At 39.8% G+C, this 21,663-nt stretch overlaps 1 protein-coding gene across 2 annotated transcripts; it reads right to left on the bottom strand.

Annotated features, from left to right (window-relative positions):
- Positions 1 to 292: 292 nt before the first annotated feature.
- urb1 (URB1 ribosome biogenesis homolog) lies at positions 293 to 17,126 on the bottom strand. 2 transcript variants are annotated; one of them, XM_004560581.2, is made up of 39 exons: positions 16,896 to 17,126; positions 16,637 to 16,776; positions 16,397 to 16,548; positions 16,178 to 16,307; positions 15,988 to 16,084; positions 15,830 to 15,915; positions 15,627 to 15,752; positions 15,382 to 15,512; positions 15,105 to 15,300; positions 14,885 to 15,022; positions 14,618 to 14,791; positions 14,412 to 14,538; positions 14,179 to 14,301; positions 13,969 to 14,081; positions 13,768 to 13,887; positions 13,285 to 13,401; positions 13,021 to 13,159; positions 12,774 to 12,932; positions 11,990 to 12,189; positions 11,685 to 11,903; positions 11,424 to 11,609; positions 10,485 to 11,325; positions 10,191 to 10,395; positions 9,915 to 10,101; positions 9,783 to 9,841; positions 9,513 to 9,697; positions 9,319 to 9,429; positions 9,173 to 9,236; positions 8,919 to 9,087; positions 7,796 to 7,898; positions 7,545 to 7,705; positions 7,293 to 7,404; positions 6,980 to 7,086; positions 6,604 to 6,747; positions 4,246 to 4,355; positions 3,908 to 4,114; positions 3,505 to 3,746; positions 2,363 to 2,941; positions 293 to 632 (listed from the first exon to the last, which is right to left on the bottom strand). In XM_004560581.2, the coding sequence occupies exons 1-39, from the start codon at positions 17,020 to 17,022 to the stop codon at positions 451 to 453; spliced, it is 6,768 nt and encodes a 2,255-aa protein (XP_004560638.2). In that variant the 5' UTR covers positions 17,023 to 17,126; the 3' UTR covers positions 293 to 450. The 2 variants fall into 2 exon arrangements, with proteins under 2 accessions (XP_004560638.2, XP_076729482.1); XM_076873367.1 differs by having other exon boundaries at positions 293 to 629.
- Between the last annotated feature and the right edge of the window lie 4,537 nt (positions 17,127 to 21,663).

The following is a 21,663-nucleotide window of genomic DNA, read 5'->3' as shown; positions in this document are numbered from 1 at the left end:
CTTTTGTCAAGTTGTTTGTTATGTTTAGACAACACTAGTTTATCATTAAGTGAATTTTCTTTATACTTGAATGATTCATAGGTCAGAATTAGGTGGCTTAACAAAAGATATTCCTATAAAAATATCAGGTACAAGGACTGGACTGAAAATGAATAATAAAGCAGCAAATTTCAAAATAAAAAACGGTGATTGAAGACACACACACACACACACACACACACACACACACACACACACTTGCAGGCACACTTGAGGTTAATGAGTTTAAAATAACGTTCAAATTGACAACAGATTTGTAAATCAACATTTTATGACAAGACGGTTTTACAAAAGTTTACAAAATATTTTAAGTCTATTTACAGGAAATAAATGCAGCTGAACAGAAGTATGTGACGTCTCATTTGGTCTATTTTAAAGAACACATTAAGTGTTCACATATAATTTATATATTCAACTCTTCATGGTGATGATGTCATTACAGATGGCTCTTATGTCTACTTTCTTTTGGGATGATTTCACTTTCTTGCACTTGGCTCCGGTCACCAAACTGACATGAGACAGGAAGAGATCAGCCGATGTGGCTCCACTCCACACCTCATGGATGTACAGTGACAGCAGAGACAACCCTGCTTCTGGAAACAAGAAAACAAGACATCAAACTCATTTACAAAACAACCTATTAAAACTTATTGTCACTTTGGGACTTTAAAGATACTGAAAAAGAAAATGTAAACATGTATTTACTATTTTCTTCTATATTTAAATGTATATTTTTACGTACGATGGATTCTACATCACGATTAAAATATGTTTGACAATATATATTATTACTGTAGGCTTTCTTTTTTTAGTTCATGCTTTGACAAATGTGGCAAATACAGAGTATCTAATCAATGTAGAGAATATACAGTTGAATTCATAACTTCATTTTGTTAAAAAACACCAAATATAGAATATTCAACCATTTCTTAGACCACCTGTCAAAAAAAAGAAAAGAATATTTAAGAAATCTCTAAAACGTGTTTAAAACTAAATATTATGCCATTTATTAGGCAAAATCCTTTGATCCTAACAGGAGTTGTCATTCTTGCTGGCATTGCAATCTCTTTTGTTACTAAATTAATAGTTTCCAGCTGTTCTCTTTGTTTGTGCAAACTATCTCTGAAGGATTCAAGTCTGGACTTTGACATGATCAGACCATCAGTCTAAATTCCTTTTTCTTAGTCAAATAGTTTCTGCACAGCTTTCAAGTATGCTTGGGGTCATTGTCCTGTTGGTATATGAGCCAAACAGTTTCTGTGCAAGAGTTTAAACTTAGATTCGTCTCTCCAAAGTACCTCTTTCCAGTTATCTACAGTCTACCATCTGTGTTCTTTGGCAAATCCGAGATGTTTCTGGATGTTTACAGGCCCCAATAATGTCTTTATACCAGCAGCTACTCTTCCTTTTAAGTCTTCTTTATTCAGTTGTCTGAATAAATTGTGGAGGTAATTGTGGAGACCTTCTCAGACTGATCTAGAAGCATTTATCTCTACTTGAAGATCAACACTGGTTTCCTTCTGTCTCTAGTACTTAAAATCTTAAGTTGATTCACATCCACTTCTGTAAGTTTTCATTTTCTGCTTCATTTTCTTCCTCTGGGCCTTTTCGTGAATACCAGTTCAGCAGTTGACTTCAGGGCATGCTCGACCTCACTGTGACAATAATTTCTGTATTTCCCTGTTTGTCTCAAAGACCATGCAGCACCACGAAGTGCAAACTTTTTCCTTTTCCTTTTCAGCGAGTTCTCAACATTTCACCGTTTCGAGGACAAGTGAGGAATTTCAAACATTTTTATTCCCACATTTGAGCTTCTCTGAGGAGTCAGAAATTAATCATTTAACCAATAAAACTATTTTTTTCTCTTCTGGAATGCAAGTAAGCAACTCTAATTTATCATCTTAATAAAAATATAAAAATGTGCTTTACTATTGTTCCTTCCCTTTTATAAACCAGTAATTTTGAAAAGCCATGGCTAATAACAATAATTGTATTTAAGTCCTAAAAATATCATTTCAGTTAAAGATATTTTGCATACTGGCAGATTAAAAATGACAAAATAAACGATTCTGGTAATTACCAAAAGTGTAAAAGCAGTATGCTTTTGCCAGGGCTTCCATCTTTTGTAAGTAATTATGTTTGTTAATGTAACTTTCCTGCAGCAGCAGCAGCAGCATTGTGACATCTAGGGACCGGGACAATAATCTCAATTTTAAATCCTTTCATACTATATATGTTAACACTACATCCCACTTGTTTAACTGAGATAACTCATCAGTTACAATTTCAGAATGAGGGTTTGGAAAAAGTAGCAGGCTCTTACCAAGTCTAGTCTGATCATGTGTGGCCTCTGGGATGCAAGCAGAGACAACTGCCTGATGCAGCTCTGGAAGGTTGCCTTGGATCTCTAGCAAGGAGATCATAATCTTGGTGAAAAGCTGTAAGGTTTCTGCTCTTGCTGAAATGCTGGAGTGACAGTGAGCTTCAAAGGCCTGATGGTAGAGCCGAAGGAGGTCCGCTTTCAAGCCAAGATCAAGCAGTACAACATCCACAATTTTTGTGTGTTTGATCACAGCCTTTTCAAGCCAGAGCAAGAATTCTTTTGCCCTGTTTTCATCATACGTGTCCTCCACCAAGCACCTCAGGGACCACTTTGTAACCAGGTGCGCAGTAATCCTGGCCAGCCAGCTGGGATCCAGCTTGTCTGTTGGCAGAGCTGGCTGGGGTTCACAGAGTTGGAAAGCAGGCTCCCAGTGAACAAAGATATTGGTGAGGTAAAGTTTACACTCTGTCAGAAGACTTTTATCTTCATTTTCGGTCTCTGTGTCTTCTGCCAACTTTTCTTTTCGCACATAGACGTGGGAAAGGGAGCTCTTAACTCGGGCCTTATCCTTTCTCATCCCTAAAGAGGAATATGGACAAAACGATATACAATGTGACAATGCAAAATAACAAAACTCTAAATTTTCCACTTCTTTATAAACATGACACTTGTTAAGCCTGATTTTTATTGCTGTTCTTTCGTCAGCCGTTCCTTTGCATTTACTTTTAACTCTAAGGCCAAGTTTCTGAGTTTGGCTGCAAATCAGGCACATTCATAAAACCATATAAATATCAAATATGAAGTATCTACTATTTAGAGATAGCAAGTAGTTATCAAAGCTACACAAAGTAAAGATATTACAAAGTATCTTAATCACAACTGCAAACATGGGTACAAAGTGGGTCATACCACATTTTTATACCAGTTAGTTTCATTCAAACACCTCATATATGTTTATCATGTTCATGCTGTTAAGTTTCAACTGGTAGTTTTTTTAATTAGCTGTTTAAATAAGGCTTGTTTAGGGTTGAAAAATGATCAGTATCTCCTTTTCCATTATGGGCTTGGAGGGTGTCCATCAAAGACTACCGTGGCAACTGTACAAGATTCTCTGTATGTTAGAATTTGTTAAAAGCACTCACCCATCACCTCCTTCACTTTGTGCTTTTCTGACAAGGCTTGTATTTGGGTAAGAAGTTCTGTATTGTGGGACGAGGAGGCCCAGCAGTGAAGCAGAGCGAGGGCTTCGGTGCAGGACAGAGGCTGTGGCTGGAGCGTGAGCCGGTCTGCCTGTTTGCTTACATGGAGAGCAGTCGCACGATGCTTCAGCACAGAGCAAAGAGTCTGTAGAAACAAGCTGAGCTGAGCAGCCTTCAAACCCAACCTGTCAGAAGGAGATGAAACAATGACATCTTTCATCAAAAGACAGTTAACATTTACTGGACATCTTAGGTTTCATCACTGCACGTGTGAATAAAAGTTTTGGGTAAAGTGCCCGAGGTGTGGACTTTCTAACAGCCCTGAATGATGGATGAGACACATTACCCGAGATGTCTCGTGATAGTTGACGCCACACATAAGAATTCACTGATGAGTGGCGGAGGAAGACATTTCACAAAGCTCTGAGGTTTCTCCTCAGCAGATAAGGAGGTCTTTGCTTCATCCACCTGCTTCTCCTTCTGCCCGAGGGCCGTAAACCACAGCACATGAAACAGATCGATGATGGCGCACAGCAGCTGCCAATCCAGATTCCTGTCAATTAAAAACAGACATATGTAACAAATATGTAACTGATGAAAATCATCATTAAAATATCAAAATAAAAATTTAAATATCAAAATAAAGAACCAAAATTTAACAGCAAACCTTAATTTAAGGCTCACCTTTTTTCAACTATTTGCATTATCCAGGTTAGGAGCCCAGAGGTCTTGGTGAGGTTATGCGCCGCTTTGGTCACACGAGCAGCCTGACACAACACCCTGATGATCTGTGCCTAAAAAGTGAGAAATACATGTACGTGATATTCTTATTTTTCCTGTTTGTGTACATTTCAGAGAATCACGCACCTTATCCTCAAAAATGTGTTCGTTTTCAGAACTTTACGGTGGTACTTTCTGATCTCTTTCTTCATTATGTGAAGGATTTGGCTCTATAACCTACTAGTGTAATGAATAACTATCTTATTATTGGTGTTTTTCATTATACGCAGTAATAGCTGAGTAATGTGTAGTCCATTCTGCACAGAGTTGTTATAGTTTTTCTATTTTCTAGTGAGTTTTTATCTTGTTTTAAATTTTTTTTAAATTCATTTTAGCTTCAATAGGTTTCCAGAGTGGGTTTGCTTGTTTCAGGTTAGTTTTCAGTCCTCAGACGTCAAATGCTGATGGGGTATTGTCGTCACCTCACCCGGGACGAATAAGTGTGAATGCGATAACTTGAGAATGAGGTGAAGTATGAGTTCAAATCTCAGTGACCTCGACCTCAAATTCAGAGGTCAAGTTTTCTGAAAATTCTGTGAATGCGTTAACTCAAGAAGAAAGTCACCTAGGATTTTCATATTCATACAATAGGTGCATCTACTAGGAGGCTGAGGGGCAGCACTGGTAACCGCTAGTATTTTTATTATTTGAAAATGTTTAGTTTTACTTTAATTTTTATCAATTGTATCAGTTTCAGCGTTAGTTTAAGTCCTTTTCTTTATTAATATCACAGCAGTTATATGCTAACGGTAGCATTTAGTATGGCTATTACAATAAAAACAACTTTTTCACATCCATAGTCACAAAAATTGATCGAGGGCTCATGAGACAACTTAATTATATTAAGTAAATAACAAATTGTGCCAAACTAACATTAATACTAAAACTAAGGATATTTCTTCTATATTTTTATTTTAGTTTCAAACATTTCAAGTTCAAAAAGATTATTTCAGTAGTTTTTGTTTTTTAAACAATCTGTTTTTATTTTTACTTTAGTAAACTATAATTTGTTTTCATTTCCAGTTTTACATTTTATGTTTAGCTGTAGTTAACTATAATAACTTTTGTTCTGCATGCAAACTAATTTTCTAATCTTTTCGAGCCCCAAAAACAACAGTTTCCTGAATCCACCGGGTACAGCATGATGTTTTCTTTCCTTCTCATCACACAAAATAAGTTCCTGGGTGTGCAGAGAGGCAAAAGCAACTGCATTAAGTTGGCCCCAGAGATCCACCTGAATAGTGAACTCCCCCAAAGCTGGCAGCAAAGGGGTCAGATTTTAAGTTTGCTAGAAATGACTGAAATCACAGCAGCTCATTTGCCCCCGATCTCACCATATTCCAGCATCCTCCTCTATCACACCAACCCTGTACATGTCCTACTTTAGTACATCCATAAACCTTCTATTACAGAAGTAACTATGAAATAGATTCAAGGAGAAAGCACATGTCCTAAAGACACAGGATGTTTGACATCTAGAACATAGTGGGCAAACAGATGGATAAATTACTGTTTGAACGACGTGGTAATGTGGAAACATTTGAGTGTACCATGAGTCGTCTGAAATGGTTTTCAACCAAGAACCAATTAACCAGCAAATCCTAATCTTATTCTACGTAGAATCATATTATACACGTGTGAAACTGGTTGCTGTAGGGGTTGAATTTAAGAACACAGACATCAAGTCTTGCTTAGAAAGAAATTGATAGCATGGTAAATATTTTGACACAAATCTAAGCCCTTGGAGGAAACTATATCAGTGAGAGCATATTCACATAAATCAGCAAGAAAGACAAGCTCGCTGTCATGCCAAACCTTGAACAGTCACAGATACAAAAATGCTGTCAGGAGAGAGATTAGTGAGACAAAACAAACCATAAAGGCCCTGGTTGGTCTGAAAATGTCAATATATCACCCAATAGTAATACAAAAGTTTGAAAGGCTCAATCTTCCTTTAGATTTAACTTTTTTAGGACATATTGTCTTGATCTAAAATGAACCTGCTTGCTGCTACTACTGCACATTCACCCAGTGTATATACTATATGTCTGTGTATATATATATATATATATATATAATGTTCTTCCTCTACACCCCCCCCCCCCAATTTTTGCACATGTCGAGGAGCGTGTCAGGCTACATTTCACTGTGTGTTATACTTGTATAACTATGCTTGTGACAAATAAAGAACCTTGAACTTGAAGGTTTCTTCAAAACTCAACTAGAAAAAATGGTGACAACTACAGACAGACAAGCGTGTACCTGGAAGTGTTCATCACACAGAGGGCTGCTGCTGAAGCCTAAAAGGATCTGAAAGATGCCTTGCTGGTTGCACAGGTCATAGCAGTGTCCATCTTTCATCCCTTGCTCCAGCACGCTTAGAATCCACTCACGTTCCACCTTGTGCTGCAGAAAGAAAGAAAACACAAACAGTCACGACTCCCACGTCTTTCAACCCTTCACAAAAACGGATAACAGTCTAAAAAAAGGCCTGAGCTAAGCAAACAAACCGATAAAGGTTGCTCATCCAAGAGGAGTTTATTTGGATAGTCATTTAAGTTCAAGGAAGCGTCACCAATCATGTTTAACACCAGACGGCACCAGAATACAAAAACAGTGTTTTCACCAGTTTCTTTACCTCCAAGTCAAAACTGTAGAAAAGCTTAAAAAACTCAGGGACTCTTCTGAAGTCCAAACTCTGGTGGGATAGCAGAAATCTGTTCAGCACCACGTACATGTGGTCCTCTGGGAAAAGCGAACAAACATGTGAAGGTCAAGGATTCTTTTGTTATTACAGGAAACGGTAGATAGAAAAACAAGTGCAAACCATGACTGTGATTCTTATTCAGGATAGATTAGCCTAAAACCTACTTTCAACCTAAAAAGCATCTCTTAGTAAATAATAAGAGTTATGTCAGCAGAAAGATATTCAAGTTTTCAGGGTTACACACCAGGTTTGAGCATCTGCTGAGCCACTTTGGTGATGTAAGTGGTCATGACAAATGGGAGTCTTTGATTCTGTTGCTGAATTCCATTTTTTACCATGTCCATCAAGTAGAGCAGCTGTGAGACAAAAACAAGCCCGTCAGTGTTTCCAAACACACAACATTTACACACACACACACACACACACACACACACACACACACACACACACACACACACACACACACACACACACATAAGATGTCTCTAATATTTACCTGTCTCTTTTCTCTGAACTGAGCACCCTCCAGATGTTGGTAGAAGCAGCTAAGCACGTGGTACGCTGCCGCCCTCACCTTTGGATCATAGCTACTCAGAGCCATTACAGTTACTCCAAGAGCGTGGCTGGATACAAACTTCAGGCAGTCAATAACACATTCTGTCAAAGAGGAGGAAATACGCAACAGATATAAGAAGTGATAATTAAAACTAATTATACTGAGTGACGACAACCAGTGAAATATGATACCTGGCCGCAATATGGCGCTGAACAGAGGCAACAGAAAACACGGATCATACAAATTCCCAAGGTCTTTCACTTTATTATTATTGTAGAGTGGCTCCGTGCTTTCCTGAGAGAGGGTAAGAACATGTACATTACACAAACATATAATGCAGTGTGTCATTTACCACTAATTGACGCCGATCAGGCATAACCTTATCTTTTGCTGCCAGCGCAGCCCTGACCCGTCTGGGCATGGACTCCACCAGACCCCTGAAGAATCTGGTGGAGTCCATGTTAGCAACAGATCATTTAAGCCCTGTAAGTTGCAAGGCGGGGCCCCATGAATCAGACTAGTTTGCCCAGCACATCTTACAGATGCTTGACTGGATTGAGATCTGGAGAATTCAGAGGACAAGTCAAGTTTCAATCTTGTTGTTGTGCTCCTCAAACTACTCCTGAACCAAAGCATTTGTGGTGCATTATCTTGCTGAAAGAGGCCTTTTTCCATGAAAAACTGTACATGGTCTGGAACAATACTTAGGTAGGTGCTACGTGCCAAAATAACATCTAAATGGATGGCAGGACCCAGGGTTTCCCAGCTACAGATTTCCCAAAGCATCAGGCTGCCTCCGGTGGCTTGCTTTTTTCCCCATAAGGCATCCTGGTGCTAGGTGTTCCCCAGGTAAGTGATGCAGCTAGCCATCCGAGGTCCAGTTGTGATGCTCATGTGCCCATTGTTGGTGCCCCCGACAGCATGCAGGGTCAACGTGGGCACTTTGACTGGTCTGCAGCTGTGCAGCCCAATACACACCAATCTATGATAAACTGGGCATTCTGATACCTTTCTATCAGAACCAGCATGAACTTTTTCAGGAGTTTGACCTATAGACGTTTATCTGCTGGAAGGGAGAACAGGGACCAGGGATCAGAATTTGGCCCTTGCTAAAATCCTCAACTGCCAATTTTTCCTCTTTCCACCAAATCAACTCTAAGGACAAAATGTTCACTTATTCCCTCATTGATCCCACCCACTAACATACGGCATGATAAACACATAATAAGTTTTATTCACTTCATCAGTCAGTGGTCATAATATTATGCCTGATCGGTGTAAATCTGAAAAGTAAATATTCTGTTAAACATTAACCTGCGGGATGATTTTGCGCTGCTGTGGAAAGTGTGCAATAGTTTGCAACATCTTGTCAGGTTTGAGGAGAGCCAACAGGTCATCTGAGCTGGTCTGCTTCCACAGAGAAGCTCCCAGGCTTTTACTGGTCTTGTGGTGCTCCACTGCTATTGGGCCCCACAACAATGACCTGCAGTTGAAAACTCACACTGAGTTTTTGTATTAAACAAGCACACTTCTAGCATTTAGAACATAAAAAGATGAATTCAACCTACTGGAACTTCAGCAGGCTGACTTGGTTTCTTTCATATTCCTGAAGAAGCAGCAACAATTTTTGATCTGCAAAACAGAAGAAGATATAAGAGGATAAGACAATAAAAACGCAAAAAAAGAAAAAAGAAAACAGGTTTTCTTGTTTTACCTGAAGTACTCAGCGTAGCTCCGTATGCTCCCAAAAGTACAACAAAATGATTGATGTTGCAGACACTCGGGCTTTTCTTCACCAGACAGAGTAGGAGGAATACCAACTCTTCTAAATTGACAACAAATGTGTGTTTTTGTGATTAAATTGTGATTTGGAATCTTTAAAAAAAAAAAATCTTTATTGCATTGTACCTTTAATCTGGCAGCTGTTAGCCTCTTCAGAGTCCAGCATGGTGGGCAGGAACAGAGAATGGCTGGAGATCATTGTGTAAAGAGTGGGTAAAGGTATCAGGTCCTTTTGAACCTCAGTGCCACAATACATCACTTCCAACAGGCTACTCAGAGTGTTCAGGAAGTGGTGATCTCTGTAGCGATATCTGAAAGATTTAAGAATATTTTACAGTCACTCAGCAAAAGTTATGAAACATTAAATAGCAAAATGGATTTAAATAGATAACCTACTTTAGTCCATTTTTGACAAAATTGTTCCACTCAGATGCAGTGATGTCTTCTTTGGATATCTGTATAAAGAAAGTAAGTTAGGAAATGCAAAAAGTTTAAAACTTACAAAATGTATGCGTGAAGTAAACCCACTAGCACTCGCTGTAGTCTTTTTAAGATGCTGTGCTCCTGCTCTAATGGGGAAGTAGCCTGATCTTTCGAGTGACTGTAAGAGGCAATGAGACACTTGATAGCTGCAGTGGCGACAGACTTCCTCCATTTTTCCTGTTCTTCTGGGCAATCAGCCAGCTTGTCACTGATAACATCTACTAGTTGCCATCTGAAAGAGCAAAGAATATTCATCAAGTAAGTTTTGACAGGATCATTTATTTATTTTTTGTAGTTTTGTAGTGCGACTATAAATTTCACCTTTCAAAACTGTCCACATTTTGAAGAGCACTGGGAAGACTGTTGATCAAATCCCCGATGTCCTTGCTGTTTGCAGAGAGCTTTATCAAACTGCCTAGAGTTTCCGTAAGCTGGGCTCCGGACTCTTCTGTCAGGTTTCCCAGAACACACTGGGAGAACTTGGCGAGTAACCCTTGCTTCAAGGCTTTCAAAATGTCTTTTTGCACTATGAAACAGCAGCAACCAAGCATACCTCAATTAGTATATATAGCAATACGAGATAAAAGAGTAACAATTATTTGTTTCAGTACGTACCATCTTTGGGTCTGGCTGGGTCCTCTCTGCTTGCCACACGTAAGTACATATTAATCAGTGGAAGGAAGGCTTCCGATTGGTCAGAAAGCTTCTCCATGTTTTCAGGTTCAAGACACCACATCTCAAACCGGAGCCGGTGAGTGGAGCAGTTCTGCAGCAGGAGAGAGCTGATAGCCAGAGAGTCTGAGAGTGGTCTTTGGAGACAGTGCAACAGCACATCTGTGTGGAGGAGTTTTGCACTGCTTGGCTCACTGGATAGAAACTGGAGCAAGAATGCCTCCAGTGCAGGCTTGGAACAGGACAGCAGCAGGGTGCCCAGACCAAAGAGGTGTGCCTGTGTCAGAAATGTGCCATGGTCCTGGGAGGCCGTATATTTACACTCTGTGAGGATCTGTAGAGCTGCCTGACCGTAAATGCTGAGCTCAAAATTTGCCCCCTTACTGCTACTGGGGGAGATGAGGCTGTTGTGTGGGAGGAGAAGCAACTTGGAGACAACTTCCCTCAAATTACCGGAATCCATGTAGTTGTGCAGAGACAGGAGGCCCTGGAAAGTTCTGGAGTGTTTCTTTGCCGGTTTAGAGCCCTTCTCCACCAATTCCTGAAGAGCAGCTCTTTCTAAAGCTCCCATGTAGCTCCTCAGAAGCTCTAGATGATTTAGTTCTTGAAGAACAGGGGCACAGAGCTTCAGGAGGACCAGAATATTATCTGTCATCAGTGAACACAAGTGCTTAAGTCTGACAGGGTTTAGAGAGTGAGGAGGCATGGCAGATAGCTCCAGAGCCAGAAACCACTGCTCCAGATATGGATGCTTGAAGATGGAGCCAAGAGCTGAAAGAAGGATCTAAAGAGAGAGAGTTTCATTAAAAAAAATCCTTCCCTCCAAAAAAGGAGAATATTGCAAAGTCTGAAAAAACACAGTAAACGCATTATTTTTCTAACCTGCTGAATATTAACTTCAACCGTGGAGGACTGGTTAAGTTCCAGAAAGAGGTCTGGTCCTTCTTGGCATTTCTCTACAGCTAGTTCAGAGTTTTTTGCCTCCTGAAAGCCTTGGAGCTTGATCACCATCTTTTCGAGTATTTCCATGAAGGTCCTCAACACGGAAGCTCCTACGTCTTTAGAGAACTGTGAAGAGGGAAATGATGCACTGTTTGCATATTCAACAATGTGAGGAGGACGGGGCTTGTTTTGCGCACCTACCAGTCCAAAGTTTTCCACAGTTGATCTGATGTAGAGTAATATCTGCTTGATTGCAACTGGAAACTCTGCCAGAGAAAGGGAAGCTAAAGCTTCTTCTGCACTTTTCCTAAAGGTATCCTTAAGCAAAGTGTCCGGACCTTGGATGTAGGCAGCTTTCATCAGTGCAGTGTATGATGTTTGATCTGATAATCCTTTTGCATGGCATTCAGAAGACCGGAACTAACAAAATAAACAAGAGTATTAGTCCAAGTACTATGTCTAACCATGTCTGATTAGGCAATCTCGTTGTATCACTAAAAACCCACCAATTCTTCACGGCACTGCTGTGGTAGCCACTTGGAGTAATACTGATGAAAACATACAATGGCTGAATGAGGAGAGGTAAAGCATTCAGAGGAGACAAACTCTTTATCGTACTGCAGCAGAGCCAGACAGAGAGGGAGCGGCTCTCTCTGACAGTGCAGCACATCTGAGAGCACTGCAGCCAAGTATTCATATACCATCCCTAAGAGACACAAAGACAGATGGTTACAAACATCATAGATCACAGTACATTTACTTTTCAATCAAAGTGTCCATGAACAGAATGGGTAAATGTCTTTTTAAACATTAATTACAGGCTATGGGCCAGATTCACTAAACTGGGTTTTGGCATTAAAAACAACAACAACAAAAACCCACAATGTATTTACAAAGAGAGCGCAGTGATTGCCAATATTACTACAAGAGATGGGAACTCAGAGATTTTGTTGCAAATGTGTTTGTTGGAGATTCTTTCACAAAGTGCAAAATACAGGAATAGAATATTTAAATCAAGCAAATTAAGTTCCTAAAGTTTGCGACACACAGTTTAGTACTAATTACAGCGATATTTAATGCGGAGAAAACGTATTATTTTCCGAGCTTGATATTGAAATGAACTGACTGTGTCTGTGATTGCACTCACATGCAATTTTGTCCCGTTTAGTAAATCTGGCCCTATATTTAAAGTTGTACTTCTTATACTGCATAACAAATTTCATGCTTTAAAAGTTTTTTTGCAAATTTGTGATTTCACTCTTTGTCACAAGTGAGGCAGAAATCATTTACCACTATCTGCTGGCAGCTTGTTTCGGGCCTCCAGGGCAGCAGGTACCAGGGCACTGAAGGGGAAGGTTTGCATGATGAGATCTTCACTTACAGCTGGGCCGAACTCCTCCAACTCACCATCACTGGCCTCCATAATGATATCGAGCATGTCTATGACATCTGAGATGAAAAAGTAAAAAGCATAAACATTCACGGACATACTTGAGCCCTAAAGAATTCAGCGTTGATTCCACATTTAAATGCTGACCATCTATGTGAGAAACTGGGACACTGGCTGTGTCACCCTCCTGGCTACTCAGATTCGCTTGCAGATAACCTGCTTCCTGGACCAGGCTGGCCACTTTATCTGTGTATTCATAGGAGCTGCACACCAGTTTAACCAACACCTAGAGCAAGAGACAGATTTTAAGAGTTTATTATCAGGCATAAGGATTAAAACCTTTATTTTTTCCAACCTCCAATATGACGGTTATGTAGAAAAGTAGGAAGAAATAAAAACTGGAAGACTTACCCGCTCCAAGAACTGAATAACAGTTTCTTGCTGGTTTGGCTCTAGTCTGGCCAGCTGTTCAAGCCAGAGCTCAAGCTCAGTCCAGGTGTGCTCGAACACACCAGTGTCCTTTAGTACCTAAATACAACACAGGACACCAATTGCTTTAGCAGTGCTGCAGGAGGAAATTTGTCCACACGAATATAAACCTCTTAAAATAAAATCCTTAAAAGACTTTAGCTTAAGCTGCTCTGATTTCATTAACTTAAAAAAGTTCAATGGAGGATTGAACTGTACCCTACAAAAGATAAATATCTGCTAACATACATATAATCCCTCCAGGAATGATGCCCTCGTATATAAAAATATAACATGCTTACAGTTTGTTTGCCTAAGTGGACCAATCTTGAATAAATAAGCACTAATTCAAATATCTAAATATATACAGTATGTCTCATATAATGCAGACTGGAAGCACAGAGGAAAAGGCAAAATGCTCCTTACTTTTAGAACAAGCATCTGTGTGGAGGCTTTCAGGTGGCTGCTGCTGCTGCTCACAAACATCTTGAGAAGCAGGTAAAATACAGATTTCTCTCCAGATGATGAATCTTTATCTGCAGCACCCTGTAAACACAGAAAAACTATTTAGAATAGATGTGTTTTAAACCAAAAATAAAAATAAATCAGAGAATTTAACTTCCTTACCTGCATACGGAACCAGGAGAATTTGCTTGCGGGAAGATCCAAGGCCAACTGCAGTACGTGGTGCTGCAAAACTGGGGGGACTTCATCCTTTATTCCTTTCTCTGACACAATGCCTGGACAGATAAAAAAAACAGTGTCAAAAGCCATTTATTGGAAAAAATAAGCTTTAAAAAAGCAAAAGTTGGAGCTTAATAATGCCAAAAACATTACCCTTTAAAAGCTTGCTGAAGTCAAATTTGCACTGGCTAACCAGATGCGGCACCACTTTCTGGTAAAGGCATAGGACCTGAAGAATCAGAGCCTTCAGCAAAATGACCTCAGCTGTATCTTCAGCTGTTTCAAAATAAAGCACACAAGACAATCAACTCAGATCCTTTTGGGTTTTTAAAAAAAAATAGGATTACTTGGAATAAACAATAATCATGTACTGTGAATGCTACTACCAGGCACTTTGCATTTAGTCAGTTTAGCATCCCCTTCGCTTTTATCCTTTTTTTCTTCAGAGCCAGCTTTTTCCTTCTTGCTAAGTGACTGCCACTTTTCAATTATGCTTGTCATGTCAGGCAAAATCTGGAACAGAGCATGAACAATGATTCGAGCCTTTAAAGGTGGATCATTTGCTTTTATTAAGGCACTTTCCTGAACCTACCTTGCCGAGCATCTCCCTGTACTGCTGCACTAAATCCTCCATCATCTCAGCAGTGTATAGGTCTGAGCTGCACCACACAGACTTATCCAAAAGATACTCTATGTTCTTACTGGCTCTTTTCAAGATGAAATTGACCACCGACAGGGTTGTAAGGTGTGCTCCTGTATTGGCAAGCTGTCAAATCAGAGAAGACACATTTAAGTAAAAAAAAAAGTTTTCAGTCTTTACTGCAGTAATAAGTTTATTTTATGAGGCTCAGTCACTTACAATAAGGCCCTGTGTGAAGAAGCTCTTGTTGCAGACTGGAGGAAGAGATATCACCATCACCATGGAGAGCAAGCGAGGCAGAGGGATGACCTCCTGAGTTTGAAAGACTGTGGAAATCTCTGGCTGGGCCTCGTAGATCTGATATAGAAATGTAAAGGTGACTATTACCATCTAAAAACTGATAAGATATTATTTTAACACTTTTACCACCAACAGTTACCTTTTTAAGAAGCTTCACATTGTCTTGCCAAGTAGTTTTGAGGCGCGGAGCATGTGCATACTGAGTCTCCTTGAAGTATCTGGACAAAATATCGGGGGTAGCTTTCAGCACATTCACCACCAGATCTGCCACCAGTTCATCCTCAGTCGCCTGTTTCAGCCCCACCAAAAACTGGAGCAAAACAATGTTACCAGGCCTGCAAAGAAGTAAAATCCAGTGATCCACATGAGAAGTTCTCAGAAAAGGACAATGTGAAATTGGAATGTTAATGACTTACTTGCCAGCTGTGCCAAAGCTGACATCATGAAAGCTGATACCATGCTTACGGGAGCAACACAGATCAAGAAGGAAACTGTGAGCGAGTTCCCGGATGACTGTCATCCCAGAAAGCTCAGTGTTTTCCGACATCTTAAAAATATCATGTAATTAAATAAAAACGTTACTTGGACATGTTAAAGTAAACTGACCTGACACAATCTTTGTTTCTTTTGACACAAAACAGCAAAACAACAAGCGACCTACTCTGTCATCATCCACGGTTGCATCTGCAATCCCATTCCATTTATACAGCGACGCGATGCTGGCCAACACAGCAGGTGTGAAGAAACGTACTTTCTGTGTTTTACTGATGGCTTTGTTTAGAACAACCTACAGAAAGACAGAAAGGAATACATCTTATTACTAAATCCATGATCTGATCTCAAATGTCCTGGACTAGTACTTACTTTAGTTTTCAATGTGGACAAAATCAGGTTGACTGTGGACATCCGGTCCTCCTTCAGACCTGTATTCAGGATCACTGGCAGGAGTTCTAACACACCAAATGAACATGTTACTCACAGACAGTCCACTGCATAAATTATAATTTATATCTAAATATTACCTTTGATTTCTAATATTTGTCCGACTGTTGCGTTATCACCAGACACCACGAAAGAGAGCACAAACTGGATAAAAGCCTGGCGGACATCAGGTCTACCCTGTAAAATTATAATATCCAGAAAAGATTTATCTACAGAATACGACTAATCTGATGCACATCATAAACCCTGTGGACAAATACTGCATCGCACCTGCTTATCCTTCATCTTTGCCAATCCAGACAGAAATTTGTTAATGTGAAGGTGACTTAAGACCTCTCTGGCAGCTTCTGGACCCTGGGTGACCAAGGCGCACAGAAGACCGAGACACTGGCGGATAAACCTGTGTTCAAAGGGAAACAACATTGGTTTTGAGGCCAGAATGGTTTTAAACTGAGTGTCATTGTGCTCTACTGAAATCCACAAATCAACCTGTGGTTTGCTGAACGGAAAGACCCCTGCAGGAGTTTCATGTAGCTGAAAACGGTCTTCTTCACAATGGCATTGCCAACCATGTTGAAATGGGAGAGGTCACTGGCTGTCCTTAGAAGGATCGCCTCCAGGCTCCCAAAAATCAGCATCATCTGTACGGAAACACGATCAGAGTTTAACTCAGAAACCTCAGAAAGAGTGAGCCGGGCCAGAGCCGTCCGCTGAGAAACTAAAGCTTACCTCACTCTCTACGTGTTTTTCTCCTTCGAGCAATTTGAAGATCTCTGCACACTCCATGGAGATTTTAATATAACCTTCAACCACATCGTACAGGTCGGACCGTGGCAACTTCTTAGCGGTCGATATAAACTTCTCCAGTCCTGCAGACGAAAAAAGGAGGGGGCAAAGGCGGGATGCCGATAAAACAATGCATAGTTGACTGAATGCATAACACAATATTATTACTTCAAGCTGATGATTTGTACATACTATCACTCACCCTTCATGGCTGTGGTCGGGTCCTTCAGCATGGCTTTAAAAACTGTCCCATTGAACTCCGGAATCGTTTCTTTTTTCCGCGGAGTGTCTGACTCAGCAGACTCGTCGTTGCGCCGCTTTTTACCCATTTTGTTATATACAAACAACAATTACCACTAACGTGAGTTTTTTTATGCACTATCCTGCCATGGATGTGTTGTCACCCACGTTGCTCTGTAAACAGAACGCGGTACAACGGAATTGTCATCCGACCAGAAACGTTCGCTATTGAAATTTAGTTCCGCATTATCATGTAAGTTAAATAAAATGTATTTTGTCTCCTCCGTCTTTTACATAAAGCACATGCACATTTCATAAAATTTGCGACATTTTACATCCCTTAAACATGTAAAAAAAACCAGTTAGCTTATTCTTTTATACTGTCTGCCTTTAGCTTGACGGCTAGGTGTGAAAACTCTCTTAGAAGTATTTTTTAATATTCAGGATTTTAATATTCAAGAAGAGGGCGCCGGTCTACAACACTTTTGATCCAAATCTTTCACTTTTGCCTTAAGTCTCTCTCTCTCTCTCTCTCTCTCTCTCTCTCTCTCTCTCTCTCTCTCTCTCTCTCACACACACACAGACACACAAACACACACACACACACACACAGAGAGAGATGGGGGGGGGGGGGGGGGGGGGGGGGGGGGGTGCTTAAATATTAAAGAATTTAAGAAAGCTAGAAAACTCTTCATACCACCAGGCACCTATTTAATCATGTAATTCACATTTTCTTACAGGCTACAAGTTTTAATCCAATCTGCAGAATTTTGCTCAAGCTTGAATTATTGAATGTTACAATAATGAAGCCTGTCACCAATCAATGATTAATCCCTCCCCAGATGTCATCTTGCACTGGGATCACACCAGCAATAGTTTTTAGACTACATCCATTTTTCAGACTTGGTCAAAAAACCACCTTCCAGGATGGTTCTGACTACAGTGGGTGTATTCAGGATGAGATTTCGTCATTGCACGAGAAACACAAACTCAAGATAGGCAGAAAGATAGAAACCCCTTTTTTTCTGCTCCGTTTAGTGCTCGCACATTCCACCATCCACATGTGTTTGTGGTTGTCAACACATAGCATTGCTAGCATGCAAAATCCAGTCATGAAAGTGGGCCGGTTGAATTCAAATAGTTGAAATGAAAGATTTGTGTAGTCTGGACTACAAAGAAGAAGTAGAGAGACCTATGAGGGAATGGCCCTCATGCTGTGTATGAGTTTTACATCCTTTTCATTTATGCATGTTTGCAAATCCCCATGCAGACAAGCTCTACCTGCTGCTTAAACTTGTGGGGTCCAAGAACTCTCCGGCTTTGCAAATGCTGCAAATCCCATGCAAGATACACAGTTTCCAACAGCCTTTATTCTAGTTTTTTATATTTAACTAAAGCATAATAAGTTAGGGAAAACACACATTTTGCTGAGCCATGCAGACATAGTTGTGGCTTAGATTTGTATCCTATTTAAAGTGTATCTGGTTTTTAACCACAGTGGTGCCTTTTCTCAGTTATTCTCTCAGCAAACTTTTGCAGACGCTGCCTAAACAGATCTAAAAGCTGACTTTGATGTGATAAGTAACCAGTGCTATAGGTTAAAATGAGCTATGTGGTCTGAATATCCTATTTTGTCACATGGTGTTTGGTTTGCAGCCTTCCCCTCTTGTTCAGCGTCTATTCTTCTTGATTTGCAAAGAGAACATCCAGCAGTTCAACTGGTGGTTGAGCTCAATTCTTTCTCAGAATATCTGACATCCTCATAACACAGGCAGCATTATACATCACACATGATATGTTTTACAACACTAGTCTGCATTTCCAAAACCACACATCTGTTTTTGATGATTGTTGAGAAAGACAGCTATTATTTTTTTGTGGAATGAATTTGAATGGGATAGTAATATTTCACAAACTGGAATTTCAGCATAACATCTTGTGTAACTTGTGTTCCCACGAATATGTTTAAGCTTAATTTTTTTATTCAATTGCATGGCCAACAGGGGTCACCTTTGCCTGGTTTAAGAATTTGAATTTATTTGCACCGAATAATGACTTGCAGAATGACTTGCAGCCTGTTATTTTCTGCAGTGTTACTCCATCTGATTTGATTCCAACTCACTGATGTACTCAAGTGAGACACCACAAAGATGGCACAGATGCTTTGTGATGAATGTGATATGACGTGTTACAGCACACTGTTTATTTTTTTAAACTGAATTATAGAGCTCTTACTTACTTGTGCCCTCAGTCAAGGAAACAGGCCCATTATTTTAAACTCAAATTGAACAGCATTTAATTTTCAGTATTTACGAAACACCAGAAGTTGCTGGATCATCTTCCATCTTGCGCAAAACCTCGACCAAACCTCTCTTTTATAATTTGTTTATTTATTTTTTATGTATAAAGTAATGCTTACAGGCTGATGCAACTTGTCAAAAAAGTGATTGTCAGCTTTTTTGGAGCTACAGACTGAACAGAATGTTTAGTCAACAAATGCCTTCAAGACATTGCAAAAGAAATCAAAACATAACCTTAATAATTGAGCAAACATATTAAATAGTGACAGGTAATACAAACAGAATTAAAATGAAAAATGAGCTAAGTATTCTGCTGACACTGTTTTACAAAAAAACAAATTAATAAAAAACAATCAAACAAATCAAAAAAGAACTCTGAAACTTTTCCCGCTGAGCATAAATTATGCAGCAAGATAAAGGTAACCCACCGGCCTCGGCAGTCAAAAAGAGTCTTTGAAATGTTGTTTTTTTTTTCATGTGCAAATAAAGTTTGCATTAGTTTACAGCAGGGACTCGTAAGGAAGCACATAATGGTGAATGTCTCATTATAAAGTAAAGAGAATGTTGATGTTAGAAACAATATTTTAAAAATTAAATGTCAGAATAATGACATAAACTCTAAACATATTTAATTGCAGCCTCCATGGAAATGATCTTAATCACTTTGTGTTTTCTTAGATTTTTTTCCCTTCTCATTGCTCAGTCACATACTGGAACCTGTGGAAATGAGAAATCTTGTGGTTGCTGAGACTTTTTTAGGGTCAAAACAAACCTTTGTTGGCAGTAATTCTATTTCCTGTAAGTTTGAAGTAGCTTAAAGAAATATTTTAATAAGTTTTCCGGGATTATGGCACACTGTTGATAGATAGCAACCTAAAATTTGATAATATTATTCACACAGTACCATGTAGTGCTTAGTTTTTGCTCCACTGCCACCAGGACTGCTGTCCATTGATGGAGAGGCTTTGGAAAAGGGCATCTACGTAAGACATTAATGAAGAGAGAACTTAAAACTGATCCCAAGTGTTGGATTTCTTTTTGCTCTTGTTGAATATCAGTGTTAATATTCACAAAAAGTTTAGAATATGATGACAGTAAGAAAATACAGATGCTTTTTACATCAAAAAGGGTACATATGTGGACCTCATGGGATGGTGTATGATGCACAATTTGTTGTTCCGTTCTGTTGAGATCTGTTGCTAAAGTGCTCTTATAGTGGAACCAGGCTATAGTGGAGGGAGGAAGCAGGAGTGGCACAGCTTCCCTCTCCACAAATGTTCTGTTTATTTTTGAATTTTTGGCCTGAGTGCACCGTTTCCTAAAATACTATCTCTGTGAATCCAAATGGTGGGTGTACAAAACCTGACATGACTTTGACAGGGATAGTTGGGCCTTTATAGCCTTGGGATGTTAGAGCAGGATGTTTTAGCCATGTGTGATCATGTCAGGACAGACGCCTTCTTAAAAGAGGAAAAAGGGGTAATTTACGATATTGGTCTTTTGCCACCATGTGTTGCACCACTCAGTAGTGATAGAAAAAAAACATGCAGAAACTGAGCAAAGCACAACTTTGCTGAAAATAATATCAGAGATGGTTTCGTAGGGTTTTAAGCTTTATTATGAAGTTTCAGAGATTTCCATTTCTTTCACATAAAAGCTCACTTAAAGACTACTTTACTCCTCCAAGGTTATAGACTATACTTGTGTTGATTTCCTCTATTACGATGCCAGTAGCACAATTGGATCTGGATAGAGATACTGGGTGGTTTCCAAAGAGCTCTTTTCCACAGCTGAAGCCACTTTACCATGCCTGTTTTCACCACAGCGAACCACAGGCCTTTCTGTGAGGTTGCAGCACTTCCGCTGTGTGCCTCGCAGAGCTTCTCGGGCCCTCCTCACAATAACACTGCAGCCAACGCAGTTAAAGGATCAAAGATCACCTCACGCTTAACAAACAGCTAGACACTCAGCCTATCAGAAACATCTGGGAGTGGTTGGCTGCAGCTGCTGGTGCATGCCCACACCTCTGAAACAATCAGGACGGGTGCCAGATGTGGAGAGCATCTCACGTAAGGTTCAGATGTTTCTGTTCCTCGGAGTCCCTCACCACAGGGAGAAACAGGATGCTTTCTGATGTCCTATTAAATTTAGACTGTGCTGCACCCAGATTGGGTTTGGTGCCTTGGGATATGCCACCGGCTTGTGGGTTGTCACTGTTCAGCAAGCTGATTGAAAACAGTGCTGTGTGCATAAAGCTTATAGAAAACACTGGGGAAAATGTTGTTTTTTCCAAATGGGTGAGTGTGAACCACTAAATATCACATATTCTGTCCCTGCTGGTGATAGAGAGGCAAGAATGTTGGAATCTTCTTCATATATTTTACATAATAAGCACCTATAAATATGTTCTATAAATATGTTGCCTCAATG

Source organism: Maylandia zebra, linkage group LG14, assembly GCF_041146795.1.
Source record: "Maylandia zebra isolate NMK-2024a linkage group LG14, Mzebra_GT3a, whole genome shotgun sequence".
Classification (NCBI taxonomy): Eukaryota; Metazoa; Chordata; class Actinopteri; order Cichliformes; family Cichlidae; genus Maylandia; species Maylandia zebra.
Note: the sequence above shows the minus strand (reverse complement) of the source record. Positions and strands in the feature narration are given on the sequence as shown.